Genomic DNA, 24,164 nt, shown 5'->3' on the forward strand with positions numbered 1-24,164 from the left:
AATGAACTTTTGCATTATAATGTACCTCAAAATCAAAGCAGGAGTATAATTTAAAGATCGTATAGTAAGTAGTCATCGGGGAAGTTTTCTGTAGCCTTAATTTTCCTCTTCAAAGTGTTTGTCAGCGAAGCAAAGTTCAAAATCATTTTTGTTGGTCGCGGTGTCGTCTTTGAAGGTGGTTTTTTGTGCCGTCAGAGGTGCTGTGTGCAGAGGAATGGAGTATTTTCGACAAGGAAGATAAGATTTTGCAGTGCAAGAGCGATCATAAGGCGTAACGTAACCACGTGGCCGGGCTCTGTGGCGGCGTGCCTCGGTGGAGCGACAAGCGATGCCGAGGCGCGGCGATGCCACACTGGTCAATGCTCCGACACAACGGTATCGTGGCTAGACGGGCCGGACTGCCGAGACTGCCAGGCCACCGCCACACATCCACCTATCGCTATCTCGCCCGCGTACACGGATTCGGTGTAATCGTCAACTCAATTTATTGCTAATCTCAGGAACCTCTCTCAGCATGACCAACTGAACCCTATATACAACTTGTAATTTGCTATGTTGCTAACATCGATGCTGTGGTGGTTTTCAATTAACACCTCGTTTAGTGCCACGTAGCAATATTTCATAACTGGTGTATTATTAGTGAATTTATATTATTGGCGGTAACAATCTACCTAGTACAACCTCTATGCAGTACTCCATTAGCTGTGTCGACATACTGGCCCAAAGTATCATATAACACGTGATACTAAATACTAATGAGGGACAGTAAATTATCCAAGATCAATTGGTCTAAAGAAATAAGAATTTATTTTTACAGTATGACTACTTGACTACTTTTTGTCGTAATCCCTTTTGTTGGTACATTGATGAATTTTTCCATACTGTAAATTAACCATTTTTCTACCAGCTGCAAAGAAATAAATCATTGCTGCTGTTTGGGAAAATTCACCACTGTTTTATTACAACTTTGTTGTTTTGGAACTTGTTCCCACGTAACGCGTCCTTCAGGGACCAAGTCAGAGCTGGGTACTGGGTAGGAATGCAGTAGCTCCCAGCCCAGTTTTCCATGGTTTTTTGCGTTACTAGAACAGAATGAGTACCTACTCGCAATGTCAAACTGAGAGGACCATCTCTTCCTGAAATCCACAACGGTTTGCTCTCGTTGCTCGTTTATAACTTTAAGTATTGGTCGTTTTTGGTGCGCACAATCGTGTTATCAATTTGAATTTCAGAAAAGATGTTACAACTAACTGGCCTGCCCAAACTACGTCCATCTAGTCACTGAGACGATACTATATTTGAACTGCCCTATCATTTTATTCATCATTGCTTTTCTCGTTTTAGGGTACATATTTAATAGATATAATACCTTTAGCTAGTGTAAAATTAATTGCAGAACGAAGTTCAACCAATGTGGAGTTATAAGTAAATTTCCTACAATGTTGAATCATCAGCTGATTAAGACTCGCCCTAGTGGTGCTAAGAGCCGGCACTGACATCCATCTTGATTTTAGCTGCATAAGAACACTGTTGAACTTCGAACACTTTTACGACCCTATTTTTAGTTGTAAAACTGTGTGAGTTGTATCATTGTAAAGGAACAGTTAATACGCAATCAAATGTTTTTTTTATATTTTTCGACACTTTTATTGGTTACCCGGAAAAAACTTTCAAACGTATTTACTGTATAGTTTAAATAATGAAAAAGTATACAATTCACACAAAAAACTAAAATGAATTTGAATCTAATAACATCTTTAAAACTAGACATCTCTCATAATTCTATGTCCAAAAATAAGGGCGTAAGAGTGTTTGAAGTTTAACATTGTTCTGTGGAATAAAACTCAGGGCCGTTTCAGTACAGCCTGTTCCTAGTAATAGTTCTAGTAATATCAAACTTGTCCTACCAACGTGTTTTCTAAACCAGTTTGTCTCTGATTCAATACATCTCGGATTTTTTTCTTCCGTTTTGTACATTCAGGCTTCACTAATGTATTTTAAGTAATTTGATTTTATTCAATTTTTTCAATACAAAAGTGAGATCATTACGGGCGCCAAGTTGTGTTATTAAAAAATGTATTATTCAATCATATTTTTGATTTGTTGATTATTTTGGATGTAACAACAAAAGCAAATTAAGCAATTTCTAATTTTTATATAACACCTTTGAAGAGTTCGGCTAGGCAATAAAGTAACGTGTATTAATGCTTTTTAAACTCAAAACATAAGATTAATACCCATAATTGTTCTTTTAAATAATCATGCATCACAAATAGAAAGATTCAGATGTAGTGGCTATAGATTTTACTTTAAATAGACTTCCCAAGTCTAGTCCCCTCTATCATTAAATTTACCAATTTGGCGTAGCTGTGTGATGACATCCTGGTGTGATGGCCCAGGCTATTTGAACGTCATACAGACGAGAGGACAAGGCCATCGGTGTAAAGTTTGTAGTGGAAACGACTAAAACGTAAGCTTTCACTTGACCAAAGCAGTTGTGAAACTCGCTTTCCAAGCTCCAGCTAACGCTTTTTGAGCCGTCCAGTACAATTTTGACTGAAAACTTTCTCCAAAGAAACATTTACTGGCCTTTCGCCATAAAATTATACAAGCAGACAATTGTTAATCTCTATATCTCTTGAACAAAGAAAATGTTGAAGGCGTGAAAAGAAACTGGTTGTTGCCCGCCTGGACCAGAGGACCTTGGGCCTTTGTCACGAGCTCTTATTTACTCCCCCGTACACTGAGCACCTGTTGTCGCGTGTCTACCTGCTTGTCTCATACTTCCTGTCTGTCTCCTAATCCACGTCACACCGATATACCCTGTAGATAGGAGGACCCTGGGCCTTTGTCACGAGCTCTTATTTACTCCCCCGTACACTGAGCACCTGTTGTCGCGTGTCTACCTGCTTGTCTCATACTTCGTGTCTGTCTCTTACTCCACGACACCCCTATAGCCTGTGGATAGGAGGACCTGGGCCTTTGTCACGAGCTCTTATTTACTCCCCCGTACACTGAGCACCTGTTGTCGCGTGTCTACCTGCTTGTCTCATACTTCGTGTCTGTCTCTTACTCCACGACACCCCTATAGCCTGTGGATAGGAGGACCTGGGCCTTTGTCACGAGCTCTTATTTACTCCCCCGTACACTGAGCACCTGTTGTCGCGTGTCTACCTGCTTGTCTCATACTTCGTGTCTGTCTCTTACTCCACGACACCCCTATAGCCTGTGGATAGGAGGACCTGGGCCTTTGTCACGAGCTCTTATTTACTCCTCCGTACACTGAGCACCTGTTGTCGCGTGTCTACCTGCTTGTCTCATACTCCCGGTCTGTCTCCTACTCCACGACACACCGATATACCCTGTAGATAGGAGGACCCTGGGCCTTTGTCACGAGCTCTTATTTACTCCCCCATACACTGAGCACCTGTTGTCGCGTGTCTATCTGTTTGTCTCATACTTCGTGTCTGTCTCTTACTCCACGACACCCCTATAGCCTGTGGATAGGAGGACCTGGGCCTTTGTCACGAGCTCTTATTTACTCCCCCGTACACTGAGCACCTGTTGTCGCGTGTCTACCTGCTTGTCTCATACTTCGTGTCTGTCTCTTACTCCACGACACCCCTATAGCCTGTGGATAGGAGGACCTGGGCCTTTGTCACGAGCTCTTATTTACTCCCCCGTACACTGAGCACCTGTTGTCGCGTGTCTACCTGCTTGTCTCATACTTCGTGTCTGTCTCCTACTCCACGTCACACCGATATACCCTGTGGATAGAGGGGTAACTTCATTTCTGGTAGATGGGCAAGTATCTTTTCTTCACTTTCTGTCTGGACTCTGGATACAAGAATCCTCTTTCCTGTCGCATCAAACAGAGGGCATATTCTGTAGTTAGTTGCCGGCCGTTGCATCTGAGGTTCCACTTATAACATGGGCTAAAATTTAAAACTGCGAAAGAAGTAGAAATTTTTTCAAATCTATAAATGTATCACTACAGAAACTTAAATTTTAGTGTCGAAATGTTAATATATTCTTAATGATAATGGCTTATAATTTATATTCCATACATAGTTGCTTTTGGGGAAAATCTATAAAGTACAGTAGTGTAGAGTATAAAGTATAAACAATTGTTGCTGACAGTTAATCGTATTTTGAAAATGTATTATCGTTGAGGGACTACAATCTACGTTTATTAGTGAAAAATTATATTTATAACGCAGTTTAAAACTTTCCCCATGTTAAAAGTGGAGATTCGTATGTGCGGTCTGCAGCTAAATACTAGGGCGATGTGCGCACTCATCAGGGTAAGCATCAGCCGTATAAGTTAATGGCTCAGTTAGATTGGTGTTAAATATTAAACTTTTTAAATAGTGGTTTACAAAATTACTCGTCCAAGATAAAGACTATAAGAGCTCCATGACGTGACCAGTGCCGAATTTTATGAACCTAACGTTCAAGAATATCAGTTAAAATGCAGTAACAACTTACTTTGTATAATTATAAAATTCCATTCTCGAAAACAGTACATCTGTACCTCTCTTCTTTAAAACTTTGCTCTTAATTAAACCACAAGATTCTGAGTTATGAATCATGAAAGTTGCAGTTTGGTTGGGGAACCGCCGGAAAGGGTAGTTTGTCCGATGTTATTGATATAACAACTGGAAGTTATCGTTTGTCAGTAATTTGCTTTATTTGTCTACTCGTAGAAATAAACGAACACAATTTTAATATAAATTAAAATTATTTATTTTAGCTTTACTAGTTAGTTTGTGGTTGCTGTTCAAATTCGGGTGTGTACACTTCTTGACCCGAAAGAAGATAACGGTACTTTGGGATTATACCGACCACACCAGTATGAAGAACACAAAAATAGAAATTTATAGAAACAAACATGATAGAACGAAAAAACAACTCTTCAATTACAAAATTACAAACTTACAAGCATTTCCAGGTATTGTGATCGGTATTGTTGTCGCTGTTATCTTATCTTTCTCGAGAATCCTGATTACGGCAGGCCGCGCGGCATCACATGATTATTTTAGTTTTTTACACGGTACATAATTGCCGTTCCATTACTATTCAATTTATATTTCTGATCAGCCCCTCTAGAATTTGATATTTTACTGATAGGTACTATCTCGAGGGATGTTTTTCTTTCGTTGACATCAGCGCGGGACAGCACCTGCCGAAGCCCGCGCTGATGGCCGGAGGCACTCGCATTTTGGGTGGCGGAATGTGATCAAGAATAAAAACAAGTTTTGAGTGTTTTTTTTAATAAAAAGTTTAGTTTGGTAAATGTTTGTTTTTGTTGAATTTTTGTGTTTGGAGAAATGTAGAGGTAAAACACGGAAGTACAACAAAGCGATGCACCAGCTGAACGGGCGGCGAGACTCTGCAATCACGTTATCTACTAGACGCTCGACTTTGACCTCTGTCTGAGGATGGGGAGGTGTTTGCGATAAGACAATTCCTGTTTTATATTGACGAAATATTGTTCTACGCTAATCTAGTAATCAGTAGAAACGAAATGTGAAATAACGATTCATGTCTGGGTGTGGTCGGTATAATCCCAAAGTACCAAGATAACTGGTGGCCATGTTGATTTTAGTGCCATAAGAACAATTTTAAACAATGTAAACACTTTATGACCTTTTGTTACTCGTAGAATTAATGGGAGTCGTAAAATAGATGAGTCACATCTATTCATTTTTTAGATATGATTAATATGCATCAAGACGCGTTCTAGTTGTTTTTGCCTTTTTACTGGATACAAACTTATTTTTAGTTCATTGTTTATATATTTAAAAATATATATATATACACTTGAAAATAAAAATTTTAAAAGCGATGTGATGATTATTAATCATATTTTTAAAACAACTGCACATGTATCATTTATCAACAGCAAATAATAATGCTGTAAATGTGTTTAAAGTTTAACATTGTTCTTAGGAGCCAACTCAAAGTCTACAGCCTACACTACAGCCAGTTCTTAATTTTAATCAATAATTTTGATTGTTTCACGAACGTTTCCTCCAGAGGGTGGGCACAACCTAATAACTATATTACCAAGAACTTTTCACATCCTTATCATTAATAAGTTAGTCCATAACATGATATCGCATACATTTTACCAGCTTCTTCTTATTGGAAACTAAATGCTTAATATATGATCAAACTCTCCAATAAATGACAAATTTTTATTTTTGTGAGGCCTTTCGTGCTTAATGAACACATCGTCAGATCCACATAACTTAAATAAAAGTAAAGTATAATACAAACAATTTAGACTTAAATAAAAACATATGTCTTGAAAAATACAAAGAGGTAATATTTTAAAGCCCAGGAAGTATGTCTACTGTATATGTAAAAATTAATATTTAATTAGATTAAAGGCAGTAACGATGAATTTTGTAGAGGTCCAGGCTCATTATTTACTAAATAATTTTGGTTCGTCTGTATAAAAACAGTTTCGTAAGCATCGAGGAATTTGTTGTTTTTGATTTCTTTTAATAATTATTTTCCTTGTGAAAAGCAGTGTCCAGTATGAAGTGCATGTTTCGCCATGGAAACAAAAATAAAAATTTGTCATTTATTGGAATGTTTGATCATATATTAAGCATTATATCGCATATTTAAGTATTAGTGTAAATTTAGGCTTTAACATTTTGAACCGAATAAATGCACAAGTCTGATTCAAATGAAGTAATGGAAGTTGTTTATTGAACCAATTCAAAGCTGTAACTACTACTCAGGCAATAAAGTAGACAGTATTAGCTGTGCAGCTCTATCACAGTATCAGTTAATATGCAGTATACGACCTCGCAAGATTGTCGCTGCTATCAACATCTCTCAGTGGTACTGAAGGCCGCATTCTGTTACTTATACGGCTGTACATATGCTGTAAGACTGCTTTCGCACCAATCTGTCAAAGTATTTACATCATACAATATCGTTTCATTTCACCTAGTTTTACATAACAAAAGAAGTGGTGCAATGATAATGTATAAAGGATGTGGAATATATTGTTAACAACTTTTGACTATGAGCTTTAATTTATGAATGTTCCTTTTCTTAGTTTGTTATGAACATGTCATTTATTGGGTTTCTTTGTCAGAACCGAATTCAGCTCAATGTATATATATATATATATATATATATATATATATATATATATATATATATATATATATATATATATATATATAGTTGTGGTCTCTTTCACATTCAAAGAAAAATGCTTACTTTTACTTACTTACCAGAAGGCAAAGTAAATAAAATAAAGTAGTAGTAGGTGTGTGTGTGTGTGTGGTTTTTTTTAGTAAAAGCACATACCGTTTCAATATGTTAAAATTTAAGCCACAATAATCAAATTATGTGTTTTTGATTTTTTTGTATTTTAAATGTTTAACCATTTTTTAAGTTTTTATATGGATACTGTTTAATTTGAAGTAACCTGTACTGATTGTGTATACTTGTATTTTAGTAACACATGTCATGTTTTAAACAAATAACTGTTGAATGTTATATTAAATTTAGTTTTGTGCTCTAGAAAATTAGCTTAGAAAAAAGTGTGGATGCTATACAATATCTAAATTCTTTGACAGCAATAAAGAGATTTATTATTATTATTATTATCAAGCTTTTTCAGCTAACCTGTTCTCTATCATGAATCGTTCTAGTTGTTAGTTCCACAGTGAAGAACTAGAAATATAATCTTTTTTTATAAATATGAAATAATATCGAGGGTAGTGGTAATTTAATAACCAAATTATTCATCCTTATGGCCTGGATTATTGAAGGTTCCATAACCCATGGTGTTATTTTATATGTGTTAATGCATGACAAAAGTACAAAAAGTTACGTAAACATTATCGGAGAGGGCTCTACCTTCGCCTGGTCATATAAAACATTCTTTACGTGTACCTGAAAACATTTGCCAACCTTTGCGCTGGAAAATAAAAACCGTTAAAATTAATGAAACTTGGTTTTAGATTAGCTATATAAACCCCTATTTCTTAGTAAATACTAACCAAGCCATTAGACTACCGTGATAGTTGTCTACATCAAAGATTACAAATTACATTTGACGTCAGCGTGTTTATTAGGGAAGTTCCGTGATATGCGAAACCATGTTTAGGGAAAAGCAATTATATGTCAAATTGGGGTTTTTTCCTAAAATAGCAATAAGCAAATTTACAAAAAAACCGGCTGTTCTGGTTAATTCTGTATTATCGTCACAAAAACGGGAGGAGCGGCGCGGTGGACTTTGGTTACAAAAGCAAACGTGTGCGTTATACAACTCATTTTCACTGCTGGCACGTGCGAAATGCTAATTAGTGAAATGAATTGAAACTTAGCTGTATTATAGAGGCAAAGTCAAGACTACAAAGTCCTCTCTTCAAATCAAATCAAATCATTTCTTTATTGCTTTTAGACAATATATAACATTGTATAGCAGTCGTCATATATTCAAACAGCAAATACTCTACACGCTCACACACAGTCAGACTTACATTTCACTCATTCACACTAATTCACACTATCTTTGGATCCAGATTTTAAATTTTGGTAATTTAAGATATTTTTAGATATCCCAGCGACTCATCATAAACTCCTCTAGCGAATAAAATGCTTTTGACACCAACAGGCATTTGAGACGAGTTTTGAATTGGTTTTGATTAGTTGCATTTTTTACACTTTCAGGGAGCTTGTTGATTAAGCCGACGTCAACCTGATGCGGTAAATGCTGAGATACCGCCAGTCTATGACTATGGACTCTAAAGTTGTCCCTGGTTTCATACTGATGAAAGTCCCTGCCCCGGACTAAAGTGCACTTCGATTGACTGTACAGGATCACATGAAACATATAGAGACAGGGCAATGTCAGCAAACCTAGCTCCCTAAAAGAGTCCCTACACGACTCTCTGTAATTCAACTTTGCAATAATTCTAATTGCCTTTTTTTGAAGCCTGAAAACGCGTTCCATCTTGTGTTTGGCACAGCCCCCCCCACAGTCTCAAGCCATACGCAAAGTGCGGATATATGAGACCGAAATATGCCGTCATTAAGACTTCAGGGGAACAGTATTTAGCTAGGCTTCGCAAGGCAAATATGCGTCTCTTCCACTTAACCTCACAATAACAGGTGGGTTAGTGCGTCCTTCAATAACATATTAAATAAATATTTTGATAGTTTGACCCCAAGTAGAAAGTATTTGTTGTAAAATGTGAAGCAACAATGGTATGTGGACTGAGGGGACTTCTTTGATCAAGAGTTTTTTTGTCGAAATGAAAACCGCAGATGACGAATTACTCTCGTTAACTCGGTATTTTTTATTTTAACCTGGATTGTATTTATTTGTTAGGTTAGTTATTCTACAGAGGAAGAGATGAGATTGCAGATCTCGAAACGTTGTGTTATTAATTTCTTACATCACTGAACAGTAAATAAAAAGTGAGGGGAGAACAGTGTTACTTCACGGCATTATTTAAATATATTTTAGATACGGTAAATACATTTTAAAATATATTCTCTACACGATTATGCCAAATCAAAAGCACATGAATGTATTCAAATTAGAGATCGTGCTAGGCTGATTGACTTAAAATCGGACAATTTAAAAATTGTTTATTTTATTAGACTTACAAACTCCTAGTTTAATTACCCGTATTGGCCACACACTGTTTTATAGCTATTTTCATATAATTACACAAACAGCTTTCGCACTTCTTTTCTTTGTGATATATAGCATTTACACCTTTTAATAACGCAGTAGACTCTGTTAATTGATTTCTTTATTTCGCGGTTTCTCGTTGCTAGACTCGCTCTACAGAACAATATCGCTTCCCAAAGACACGACCACCAGCCATTCTGTTTTATAAAGCTGTCCACCTCGCTTACTCTAGATTTATATATTATTGTAAGAGTTGCATATCTTTAGAGTAAAATATTGATATTTTATTTTCAAATTGTAAAATAATATTAACACTGTCTCCCTTTGTTATAACATTTTGTCGCCCTCTCGATCGTTACTGGAGATTGCACTCATATGAAAGAGCATCCTTTGAATTTTTAAATGAATTTTGGTCATCAGTTTATATCAACATTTGACAGTTTATATCAGTATCTGTTCTTCAATAAGTGATTCATATGGAGAGTGGTTTTGTTTGATTTCAGATACACTTGTCAGTTGGAAACACAAAACGTGTTTATTGATAGCGTTATCACTAACATTTACTGCCGGCCACTCCCTTTCTGCTATCAGACAACACTTATCACTCGAGTTGGCAGGCCGGCTGATAGCAGTTTCCTGGGAATGGATCTTCTCTAAATATATTACTACATTATAAAATATTTTAAGTGACATATGGAAATTATAGGCATTTACTGAATATTGTCATCACTGTCTTAACACCGTATGAGATGGCTCTGCTGTGCGTAGAGAACATCACGAAAAAAATCTAATTGAATAAAAGTTTTTCTGTTGCTACAACGATATCACAGTGACCAGTTACGATTATTTTTCGTAATGAAGCGTTAATGTTCGTAACTATCTTAAAGCACACATTTCAAGGTTATGCAGGAATTGTATGTTTATTTATTCTCGGCTATATTAAAAAAAATTCAGTAGCATTCCATTTTATTCTTGGCAAATTTGTCATAAGTTCTATTAAAGTTTTCAATGCAAACATACTAGGAGCCCCCTTCGAATATTATCAATAAAAGCCTAGTGTAGCCATATGGGCACAGGGTGTCGAATCCTCCCACAGAGAATTGATTTCTCACTTTATTATCTGAGTTAACTTTTGAACAAAAATATTTCATCCTATGTGTGATCATTATAAAATTAAAAATCGTAGTTATTTGGGTGAGTGCACCAGTGAATGACCGTTTAAGAGAGTATTTTATAAAACATATTCTGTGATTCATGTATGAGACTATATAAAAATCAGGGAATGGTACGATTGTTGCTTACTGTTTATTTTGCAGAGTATATATACTTTAAAAGTATTTTGGTAATACTTATAATATATGTAAATAACATTTTACGTACAAATTTCAGTCACCTAGTGAATGACCTGCTCAGCACGAATAAATGACTAATGGAGCACCAGTAAATGACCGGTCATTTATTGGTAAACATTACTATTGCATGAGCGGCCATTGAATGGTATTAGCGGTCATACGCTGGGGCTGATAGAATAAGGAAATAATAGGCTAAATGAGTAGGCTATTAGGCAAGATTTAGATTAAAAATGTTATTTATTAATTTTAAAAAATCAGAAAAATCAAAATCTTTTTATTTCCATAAGTACAAAGTATTGTCTAACATTGTTTTAACAGAAGATTGTAGAAATTGATTTTGACATTTAATAATTTGGTTTAATTGTTAAAATTGTTCATTTCAGGAATTAAGTATAGTCCTTTATCTGCAGTTTCAGTTGGTGGACTCATCTTCTTGATGATATATTCCCTTTCTTTTTTACATGTCATATCTCTATTAGGAGGACAAAACCACCTCTGAAATCGACCAATCCTAACCCAACGCCTTATTGTGTAAGAAAGTTCACTTTTATCCACAATTTGTCCAGGGAAGTACTGATCTGTCAACACACACTTCACTATGACGTAGTCATCCACTAGAAAATCAGGATCTGGTCCATTACCTATTGAAGGCTGAAGATCAATTTTTCTTTCCCCTGTTGTCGATTTCTTTGAAAGTATTTTTTTAACAACTTTTTCGTTCACCTTTTTTTGTTTTTCTACCTTAGTATTTTTTAAAGCTAGTTTTTTTAGTTCTCTGTCATTTTTTCTTTTCTTTACAGACTCTTCTTTTTCTATTTTAATTGTTTCTTTCTTCAAATAATATTCTTTCCAGCCAGTAGATGTCATAGCATAGGGGGCTTTTTCAAGAGTTCTTTTTTTCCCTTTTGTTTCAATTTTAGGCCAATGTAAATGTTGTTGAAAAACGTCTATGGGCCTAGTTTCTTTTTCCAAGTATGTTTGTAGTTGTAAGTCATTAACTTTTAGGACTTGATCAGAAGCAAAGCTTGTGCTTGGTTGTGGATTTACACAGTCAATCACAGTTTCATTTGATAGAAGATCATAATTCATATTAGTCTCCACCCCCACTACTTCAATTCCGCCACAGGTATTCATGGGCTGGGAATTCTGAATTATTTCTGTATCCTCAAAAAGCCCATAGTCCATGTCATCCAACACGATGGCATCAATAGGAATCAACATACTTGAAATATCTGTTGAATTACCAGAAGATAGCTCTGTTGCATTTCTTTCACTCTCGTCATGTATGATTTGCACTTTCTCAGTTTCTGATGATGTTATTTCTTTTAAGACTTCCTTCACCACTTCTTCTAATCCATTTTCAATTTCTATTTCTTTATGTATTTCTTCAGCATCTTTCTCCAAATCGACTCCTTTTTGAATTTCAGGTTCCTGAATTACATCTTTGCTTGTAGTTTGTGTTTTATTTTTAATCGTTTTCCAAATACCATAGAGATGTAAATTCTCAGTCTCTGCAGGGCTGCCTTCCCTAATATGTATCTCTTGGAAGACTTCTGTAAGTCTTGGAGCCATCTCATATTCAAGAACTCGAAGTGCAACTTTATAATCATTATCAGATGGAGAGTTGTTTTCACATTGAGTTACCAGTTCCTCTCTTCTTTTAGAAATACATTTAGAGTAATCTACCGAATTAGGATCACATGGATAAAGGCCACACGCATTGAAACCATGCTGAATTGTAGATTGTGTGATCGCCTGAAATGCCTCAGCAAACAGAGGAGCGAAGTTTACTTTCGAAACTGATTTAGTGGTTTCTTGTTTATATTTCCTGATTGATTTTTTCCATGCGTTTTTCAAAGGCTTGAAGATTGCTACATCGCAAGGTTGCAGTATGTGAGTAGCATTTGGTAACAAACAGAAAATAAAAATCTGTTTTTCAACACAGAAGTTAAAAAGCTCCAAATTGATGTGTGACTTATGGCCATCCAAAAACACCAAGACAGGTAGCTGTACTTTAGAATCAACCAGCCATGGATACAATGAATTGGCCATGTACTCATAAAAAGTACCACTGACCATCCAACCTGAATCACTCCTCCCTATAGAAAATGTGGGAGGGACAGAGTCAACTATATCGCGTGGCATCCTTTTGAAAGGATACACAATCATAGGCTGAACTACCTTGCCTGCTGCAGAAAATGTGCATAAAACTGTTATGCACTCTTTTTCTGGCCCAGGAGATATTTCATAGAAGTTTTTATAGCTCTTTGGCCCAAGAACTTTACCTGATTTTGGGCAGGTACACATACCTGTTTCATCCAAATTAAAAATCCTGGTTGGATCATTTAAAATATCTTCTGCATTGACATCTTTTAAGTAGTTCTTCAATTCAGAAAACCACTCTCTTATCTGTGGTTCCGTTACAGAGGCTCTTGCCTTTGATATAATTTCCGTATTTTTCTTTGCAATGTTGGGGTGTCTTTTCAAAAAAAGTTCTAGCCATTTCTTTCCTGGCCGGCCGTCACTAAATGGAGTTTCTCTACCCTCGTCTTTTACTATTTTCTGCACAGTGTCCATGACTTCGTCAGCATGCATTGGAAAACCAAGTTTGGCTTTAGCCAAAATCCAGTCTTCCAGCTTTCCTTCTTCTTCGACTGACAGAACTGAAGGAGGGCCCATTTTCCTTTGAATTGGTGCATCAGAATGTAATTTTGAAATTAGTGTTCCTTTGGGAACACCATACAGTTTAGAAGCTTTGTTTGCAGAAATCCGTCCAGCCTTTACCTCTTGGATGGCTTTTTTTAGGGTTTCTAAGCTGTATTTAAACCTTACATACGGCCTTTTTGAGTTATTTTCCTCATTTCCAGAAGCGTTGTTGTTCTCTGCTTCAGCCATGACTCTGAAAAGAAAAGCTAAATTAAAATTGGAGTTGAGATATAATCAACTGAATTATTTTATTTTACTGTTGCCAGTAAATGACCGATTCTGATCCCATATAATAAGTTGAGTTGGAGTTAGAGTTGGGTTTGAGATGGAGGCAGGACACCAGTTATTTAGCTCCACAAAGTTCTCTATTTAAGTGGTTTCAAAGTGATTTTTAAAATAAATTTTTATATAAAATTGGTGTAGTTTTTTAAGTGCTATAGATAAATGGTAGTAAGTTATCACTATATTTATTATAAGTGTGAAAATTTCCAAAACATTTTTAATAACTTTGTTGGATCTGGCATAATTAAATTATACACAGATAAGGAAGGTCTTTACCCTTCTTATCAAGGATAGCTGACCTTTTGGACAGTGACTGACTTATCTCTGACAACCTAATCTACCTTCATCTACAATAAAACTATCATTGTCTAGTTTGACTTATATTTTCATGTCTGTTGGATGGCTCAATGGGTTGTGTGACAGACTTTGAATCTGAAGGTTCCAGGTTCAAAAACTACATCTTAACTTTATACTTTTTATGTCACAATTTAGTTAAATTATCCTCTCTTAATTGAAATATATTAATATATTTTTTCATACTCTTTTACAAATTTCTTCCATATTTTACTATTTATTTCATTCGTAGGCCTATTTTATAATTAAAAAAAAAAAAAAAAAAATCAAAAAAATGAAAAGAAAGCAGAAGTCTTATAATTATAATTGTGGAAACTGTTCAAAAAAAACTATTAAAATCAAAACCATCTATACAATGTTCTGGTCAGTGTCTACAGTGGTATCACTTGCAATGTACAGACATAAATTACTCTCAATTTAAAATTATTGCAGAATCCAAATCAAACTGGAGCTGTTATATGTGCACCAATAATAAAAAATAACAATCTATCTGATATCTGTGGTATATCCAAAGTATTGGAAAAACTAAATCTGATGAAGGTAATGATGACGAAGATAGTGAATTTATAAATAAAACTACTAGAGAAACACTTGAAACTCTTAACTTAGTTGTAGACACCTTAAATAAAGACTTAATAGCAGCCAATGAAGAAATAAAACAACTCAAGATTCATAACAATAACCTAGAAATGTTAGTCCTTCAAAAAGAAGAAGAAATAATGGAAATTATTAAATAAAAATACCAGCAGTTTCTCCTACTCACAATCTCCAACATGTTTGCCTGAAAAAATGAAAAAGAAAACTTTGATAAAGACAAAAAAACTTAAAACATTTACACTGCCTTTGAGAAACTCTTTTCAAGTGCTTGAGGGTCGCATTGATGATCCAGAGGAAGTTTGTAGTGTGATCAGAACTTTACCTTTAAACTCCAGTAGATCTAAAAACAAAACAAAGATCACACCGACTAGAAAAAACACAGCAGAGTAATCCAGCCAAGGAAAAAATAACAAAGAGGAAAATTTTGCTTGCTGCGGACAGTCATGGCCGGGACCTTGCACCGGATTCTCGAAGCCAAACTAGGCAGCGGTTACGAGGTAACGGTAGTCAGCAGTTCGGGGAGCCCCTTTTAATACGTAGCCAACAACCTGCAGGACTTGACTAGGAGTTTTACCTTTAATGATCATGCTATCTTACTCGCTGGACAAACGACATCACAGACTCCACTAGTGCTAGTGTAGTTAATTTTAATTTTAATATATTTTCTAATATAACTCTCAACACTAACATGTCAATAATCGGTATCCCTCATAGACTAGATCAGCCTGCTCTCAATGAGAGTATAAGAAAAGTAAATGTAAAGATTGAGGAGGCTGCTAGTAATGTAAAATTATGTAATTTTATTGACACGAGTTCACTACATCTTACACATTATACTAAATTTGGACTACACTTAAACAAATCAGGTAAACATTTTTTAGCCGAACTAATCATCAGTCTTTAAAGGTGAAAAAAACCCACAATTGTACAAAAAGACATCCATACACCAGGACAAACATATAGTAAAAGCAAAGCTCCTTCACCGGAAAACAACTCCACTTTTTTAATCAATAAACCCTCACACTTCATGTGGCAAACTAACGATCCATCAGCTGACATTATTCTACATAACATCCATGCATCAACACCTAATGAGAACTCTGCAAAATGCATAAATAAACCAAAAAACATCCAGCGCAAGAAAATATTAACAGTAAACCTAGCCTGTATATCACATTCACAAAACAATACTTCTTTAACCTGTAAGAACCGTATAGATTCACAAAAAAACAAATATTGATAATATAAAAACCTTAACCTTATTACACCAAAATGCTCAAAGTATCCTAAATAAAGTTATACAGCTGGAGTATCTGAGTCATGATGTAAATGTAGATATAATTGCTATAAGTGAACATTGGTTGTCAGCAAAAAACTTAAAATATTTTCAGATAAAAAATTACGTTGTAGCCTCAATTTATTGTAGAATTAGTTTGACTCACGGGGGAGGTTCTTGTCTTCTTGTAAAAAATCATATACAATTTATTGAACGTAATGATATTTGTAAATTTAGTGAAGACTTTGTTTTTGAATGTTCCTCTATAGAGTTAATTTCAACTAATTCTAATAAATTAAATATTTTAAACTGTTTAGTTGTTACAGAACACCAGACTCCGATATTCATATATTCATTTCCAAGTTGCAATTGTTATTTGAATTAGCTTTGAAAGAGAAAAAGTACTTAGTTGTCTTAGGTGATTTTAACATTAATTTATTAAACCATAACTCAGAGTCTTTAGCTTTTAAGAATATTTTTAAAATGTTATAATTTTAGATATTTTATAAATGAACCTACTAGAGTTACCAAAAATGTTGAATCTTGTTTTTAGATAATATTGTTTAGTAACATACCTCAGAATCTGCTATCAAGTCTTAACCTTCACTCTGGCTTTTCAGATCATAATTTTTCTCAAATTTTGAAAATAAAATGTCAATAATTTATTACTAAAAAATGAAAATAGTAAAATAATTACACATAGGATATTTTCTGAGCAGGGTCATAGAATGTTTCATGACTTTCTGCAAAAGGAGGACTGGGTTTGATGTGATTTCTGGTGAATCGGTTGATGCAAATTTCTCAAAGTTGTTGTGATAAGCTGATATTATATATGAATTAGCATTCCCATTAAAAACAATAACAAAACTTAAGTCAAGTCCATATTCCTGGGTAACTGATGTGGTTTAGGGCAAGTGCTGTCTGTCAAGGGAGCTGTTTGCCAGAGCCAAGTCAATAAACACAGAAAATAGCTGGAAAGAATATAAAACTTACCTTAAACATCATAAGAAAATAGTCCTTTATGCAAAAAGAGAACCCCTAGTAAATAAAATACAATCCTCTAAAAATATTCCAAGAACAACCTGGAATATCATTAATTCAGAGGACTAAATCATTCGCTTCTGTAAAAAAACATTAATCTAATTGTTAATGGACAAGATATTACTGAGCCAATGGATGTTGCAATAAGCATTTAACAGGCACTTCACAAGTGTACCTCATATTATCTCAAACCAACTTGACTTGCTGAATTCAAGGCATTACGATCCACAAAAATTTTTTGCCAAATCCATTTTGTTAATGGTTCATTTTATCTCTATCCTGTTTGTGGAAAAAAAGAGATAATTGAAGTTATAAGTAAATTTAAATCAAGTAAGTCACCAGGCCTGGATGGAATACCTCCAAGGATATTGAGAAGGAACACATCCACATCCTGTCAAAACCTCTTTGCTCTTTGGTGAATAGCTCCCTGACTCACGGAGTCTTCCCTGAATGTCTCAAGGTAGCCAGAGTAACTCCAATATTTAAAAACAATAATTCAAATCTTGCAGAAAATTACAGACCTATTTCAGTTCTTTCAGTTTTTTCAAAAATTATTAGAAACTATTGTAAAATTTACGGCTTGAAAATTTTTTAAAATCATTCTCAATAATAAATAAAAACCAATTTGGGTTTTCAATCTAATTTGTCAACATTCAGATGCTATCATAAGTTTAACTGATTATGTGCTAACTGCCTTGGACCAGGGACAGTCGACCTGTGGCCTGTTCTGTGACCTCCAGAAGGCTTTTGATTGTGTAGACCATGAAAATTTTGTTAAATAAATTGGAGTATTATGGCATCAGAGGAGTTGCTCTCAATTGGTTTAGTAGCTTTCTGAGGGATCGCAGCCAGGTAGTAGAGATAGTTCAAAACAGTGCTGGTTCTGTCCATAAATATCTATCTCCTGCCCGCTATTTGGAGGCAGGCGTACCCCAAGGGTCAGTTTTAGGTCCAATATTATTTTTAATTTTTATAAACGACTTACCCAAGCAGTTCAATTTATGTGACAAATTAATTCTCTTTGCTGATGACACCACTAGTTTGATTAAATCTGACAATAAAACTGAACTATCTCAAAAATTATATGATAACATTAGTTTGATTTTTTAACTGGCTTAAAGCTAACAAACTATCCTTAAATATTTCCAAAACATCCATACTTAATTTTCACTTTATTAGAAAACTTTAGAGAACAACTTGAAATAACTTTTTACCAAAGTAAACTTACTTCTACAAAAAATTGTAAATTTCTTGGTGTTACTTTAGATGACAATCTTAGATGGGAAAATCACATCAGTCAGTTAAATGGGAAACTAAATTCAGCATGTTATGCTATTCGTAAAATTAGAGACTTGACTGACTTAAGAACAAGCAAAAACTATTTATTTTGGCTATTTCGAATCTGTGTTGAGATATGGAATTGTTTCCTGGGGAAGTTCACCATTTATTGAACAGGTTTTCAAAAACTCAAAAGAGAGCAATCCGGAATTCTACGAAATTTGAAATTTAATCAATCATGTAGAGGACATTTTTTTAATCTTCAAATTTAACAGTAAGAAGTATTTACATAATGGAAGTTTTAACTCAAACATATAAAAGAATTACAGTCCAATCCCTTTATCTCCCATCATAACTACACAACACGTAATAGTTATTCTCTACCTGTTCCTATACACAGAACAACCCATTTTAAAACATCTTTCTCTTACAATAGTCAGCATGTTTTTAACAAATTACCTTTAGCATGGAGAGAGATTCCTACATTTAAAGGCTTTCAAAAAAAACTATTAAAGAATACATGCTTCAAACTGAAATTTATACTTTTGACGATTTTCGTCGAATCCACCAGAAAATAATTAAAATGTGAAATATCATACCACCTAGTATTAGCTATATGTTACTTGTGTTGTAGTTAGTATTTTTTTAAATTGTTATTTAGTATTTAGTGTTATTATTTCTTGACGAGCCTTATAACATTGTAATGTTCTATTGGGCTAATAAATCATTTCAATCATTAAATCATTTCAATCATTTCAAATGACCACCAACTTTAACCCCCGGTCATTTACTGGAAGAAGATGACTAAGGCATATTCCAGCTGATGATTGGTAAAAGTCTGCTGCTATTGAGCATTCTATAATAAACAGCTCACTTCAGAAAAAAAATAATAACTTGAATCCAGTGAATGACCGAAATGGTCATTCATTGGTTATTCCTAGGGATCCGATTTAGTGTATGACCACCTGTTTTCACGTAAAAGGTTTGAGGTTATCTTGGTAAAATCACTTTCAGACCAAAGTATACGCTTTGAATAACAATATAAATAGCTACAAACATAACAAAACTTCTGAGTTGTCTATAATAAATGATGTCAACACTTACCTGACATACGGGATTCTTATTGCTGGTGTAGTGATTAGTGGAAGTCGAAGACACTGCTACTAACTATCAAATAAATCAACCACTGCTTTCCCTCCAAAATGTTGTGGAACTGGATGCAGTCTAGAGAATGACCACAGATGTTTTTAATATTAGTTGTGATTGGTCAGGATGCTCTGTTTTCTTAATATTATTTTTTTTATGAAAAACGGTCATTCACTGGGGGGTGGTCATTCACTGGTGCACTCACCCTATATGTATGAAAACTGCAAAGTCAACTCTAGATAGGGGATCGGAGAGTAAGTTAAGGTGTCTTAATGTAAACTCAGCAAGGGCTTAAAAGTAGAACAATGCCCTGGTAGATCTGTAGGTCTAGTCTACTGTAGGAGATGACTGTTGGTGCTGGAGTTGGTGGGGCTCCCTAAGTGTCAAAAGGTTCTTGCTAGTCTTGACATAAGGGCATGCCACTCCCTTGCCTGCTTTAACTGCGAAGGTTGGTTCAGAGCTGGCTTCCCCTTCTTGCAAGACATGACTGAGACAAGTGCTGAAAAGTTCTTCGTCATGGATCTTGACAGGAGGCGGCCCCTACTCCCAACCTTACCCATCCAGAAAGAATATCCTGTCACTCCAGAAGCAGCAGCGTAAAGGTCCTTATAGGACATGCAATTTCTAAGCTTATTGCCCTAAGATAACAAAGATAAAACATTTTCCAAAAGATTAACCATGTTAGGACTGACCAAAAATAATGCTTGTTTTTCATTTTAAAACAATTAAAAGTTGCCAAACATACTTATTTACTACTTTGCTTAATTGGATGTTTATTACTTAATTTTCGTGTCACTTTTTGTTGAAACATCGCCAAATCACATGTTAGGTATCTTGACTATGATCTTGGTAATTGAAGTTAATAATAAATAAATAATAAATAATAATAAAGAAAGACCTGTCTTCCAATGATCTGAACATGGTCAAAAAATACATATCTTAATTGACAGGATGCTGGAGCTGGAACTGGAACTCAAGTCCCTTCAGTGATACTACCTATAAGGAAAACAATTATGGTAAATTAGCTAACAAAGTAAAAAAATGTGAAAAATCTTGAAAATCTCGGTTTTGACGAGATGCTATGTCCACGAATATATCTTTTATAAGTTTAAGATCAAATTTTATAATGAAAAAAAAAAATACATTGAGTAATATAACAAAATAATGGCTTATATTCATATAGATTCACAGTTTTAATCGGTTTAAGAAAGATACCTAACGCAGTCTTGATGTCTGAGATTGCTTTTAAGCAATTCTAAAGATTACTATGGATTTTATATACTTGTATTCTTAAATCATGGCTTGTTTAAGATATGGGGAAGTGTAGTGTTAAATCAAGGCCTTATGGGGAAGTGTAGAATAAGGCGAACAAGAGTATTGATTGTTCTCTTTAAAAAATAATAAAAACACTAACCATCAACAGTTTTAGTTAACACTTAATCCCCATAATACGAACCTTAATTTATAAAACTGAGAGTCTGGCTATGTGATCTACGACTCAGTGACAAATTTAGGTAAAAAATTTTAAAAAATTAATAAGGATATTACATGTTTAATATTGCATTCACACAAATAATTAAGAATTTTAAACATACTTTTTTATATGTATTTAAAATTAAAAATCTAAAGAACATATTATTTTATCAAAAATGTTGTTATCTTAAACATAGAAACAGAATCTTTAATTGTACAACAACATGAAATCTGTTACATTGATATTTTTTTGTTTTTAATAAAATTATCAGTTTAAAAAAACACATGATCTGATTACTTGATTCACAATGTTTTATCAGGTATTCTAATGTGGTGCAGGTTGGGAAACCTTAAATGTTCTAGGTCATGGTTTGATAAGGCTTCTGTGCACATACCCAATGTGTGTACTGTACAGTACGTCATACAGATGTTCGTTTTGTCAATACCTTGTACAGATTCAAATTGTTATAGTAAAGATATTTATAAAATAAATCAAATGGATGATAGTGAATTAAACTATAAACCAGATTAATACGTGTATAAACATATGGTCATTTATTATATTTCACAGCACAATTCTGGCTGATTCTTGACTTGGAAGTATATTGTTTATCAACCAAGCAACTAGTGTCTTCTTTGAACAACTTCTTCAAATTTGTGAGGGAAATGCAAAATGCAGTCATGCAGTTCTTTTCATTATCTCATCCCATAGTTTCCCATTCTTCTAATTTCGAGGTCGGGATGATATCTTTTGTGTGACTCAAAGGCCAATAATATTATAAGTGTGATTTCTTTATATTGAACTGCTGTGTCTAAAACAGAGCACATTCCAGCAATATTTTGATTAGCTATTCTTGTGGAATTGTTGTGAGTAAATTCCATCCAGGAAGTGACCCACATCCTTCCTTGTATTAGTCATTCAATATCCTCCATTGTGTCATTTAAGATTTCATTTGTATATTCTGAAATTAATTAAAAGACAAAATTAGTGAACACATAATTGTCTATAGCAAAAGATCACTGTAAAAATCAAATCTCTCTAATTATTGCAATGTGTATAAAAATGCAATTTAGTTCATTTATAGCTTGTTAAAATCTGTTGTGGTTCAAAACAAGCAATAGTTTCTCAATAATTTCGGTAACTAACTGTAAAAGGGCAAGTTTTAATGTAGGTTAATCAGCAGAACTCATACAGCTATTTTTTTTTTTTAACAGATGTTTGTTCATCAATATACAACCTTTTTTGTTTTGAAATCATATTAGTTTTATACAACAATATTTTACGCTAATTAAGATTTACTTTGTTCAGAAAGAAAATTATTTTAATGCAAATAAATAAACTTTACTGTACCATCCCAGTAGTTATAGATAGTGTTACAACAGTTACCAGGATATCATAAGGGTTAAAATAGATATTGAAGTAAGAATATAGTTTTATATTAATGATATAATCAGCCATTATAACATTTGGTAATAGAACAATAAATACTCAAAAGATGATCCACTCAGTCCTCGCCACTTCTTATAAATACTGGTGGGCCGATCTCACCGGCCCTGGACACTCCAAGGTTAATTAAAAAAGAATATGTCTCAGTTATAAATCTTATGTCTTATTGTACTCTTTTGTGTTAATAGTCAAATGGTTTTTGCAGCTGAGGATTAAATTCAATGACGAGGCGACAACAATGTTTGAGTACCCGTCAGAAGCATCGTTGGCGGAGGAGGAGACAGTGCAGCAGGATAATACAGATGGAGGCACAAACAGAAGCCATGCACCACCCTCCCCCAGCCTGCCCCTCGCCCTAGGTAAATGTCTCTGTCTCTTTACGTTCAATCCAATCATTTCAAAGATGTCTTTTCGTTGTGTAGGTGGTTCAGTTATTGACTCCTTGGTACGTTTGCTAATATTAACTACTGGAAATGAAATCATTCCTTCTGGATCTGTAATGCCAATAATACAAAGTTCAAAGTATAAAATACCATATAATTATTGGAATAAATGAATTAAAAAGTTCTTAGAGGAAAATATTCTTTCCATAACTATCCTACACATACACATACTTAGTGTAACAGATATGAAACGGTGGACATATATACTTATATTAAAAATATAGAATACAAAATCAACTAAAAGATTAAGCGGTTTTTTTACAGCTATCAATTCAAATCTGAAAATATGAGACCAAATTTTCTCTCTTCAAAAATTTTGTAGTCAGAATCTGTATACAATACAGTATAATAATACAATAAAACTTAGTGTTCTGATAATAATCAGAAGAGAGTATCTACCTACTTGATAATTATGTTTAGTACAATCATTTTAACAAAATTTGGTTACAGTTGTTATAATCCATGAAACAAAAGTTCAGTCTTATATAATCCTAGGTAAGTCAGAAATTTGTCAAAGTATGAGATTAGATTGTATCTTATTTGTAAATAATCAAGGAGTTAGACCATGATATTGAATTTCAAAATTCTCATGAACTTTCAGTTACTGCTTAATTTTAGTTATTTTTAGTAAAGGTTACCACTTTTATCTATATTATACAATACATATTTTGACAATAGAGAATCAATTTTAATCAGTCTTTAAATATGTTAATAAAAATAATGTTGGCTTATTTTTGTGATTTAGTTTATTTGTAGTGTAGTGTTTACACTTTATCTCTATCAGTGTTTTCCAGTTTGTATACTGTCTTAGGTAACGGAAAGTAGGGGAATTAGTGATAATGGTGGGGTTATTTTTGTGATGTTTGATACACTGAAGTTATAATATTTTCCTAATGACCACTTGTAAGTAAACATCATAGAACCTTAATAGCACAGGATAGAGGAAAATGTAAAGTTCCACCAGAACAAATTCCCAGAAGGCTATCCGATGGTCGATTCTAATACTACTAAATTAGAATCTAGCACAGCTCTTGGGAATTACGTTGCCAGGTCCTAGTCACTAATGTTAGTTAGGCTTCATCAATTAACAGCT

The 24,164-nt window shown here is 34.2% G+C and overlaps 1 protein-coding gene across 1 annotated transcript in view; it reads left to right on the forward strand.

The window, feature by feature from the left end:
- LOC124359496 (nucleoporin nup124) overlaps positions 1 to 24,164 on the forward strand; it is a 59,386-nt gene that overhangs the window by 30,585 nt on the left and 4,637 nt on the right. Inside the window, 1 exon segment of the mRNA XM_046812267.1 lies at positions 22,834 to 22,987. Within this exon segment, the coding sequence (XP_046668223.1) occupies positions 22,834 to 22,987 (154 nt within the window).

The sequence above is a fragment of the Homalodisca vitripennis genome, chromosome 4 (genome assembly GCF_021130785.1).
Source record: "Homalodisca vitripennis isolate AUS2020 chromosome 4, UT_GWSS_2.1, whole genome shotgun sequence".
Lineage (NCBI taxonomy): Eukaryota > Metazoa > Arthropoda > Insecta > Hemiptera > Cicadellidae > Homalodisca > Homalodisca vitripennis.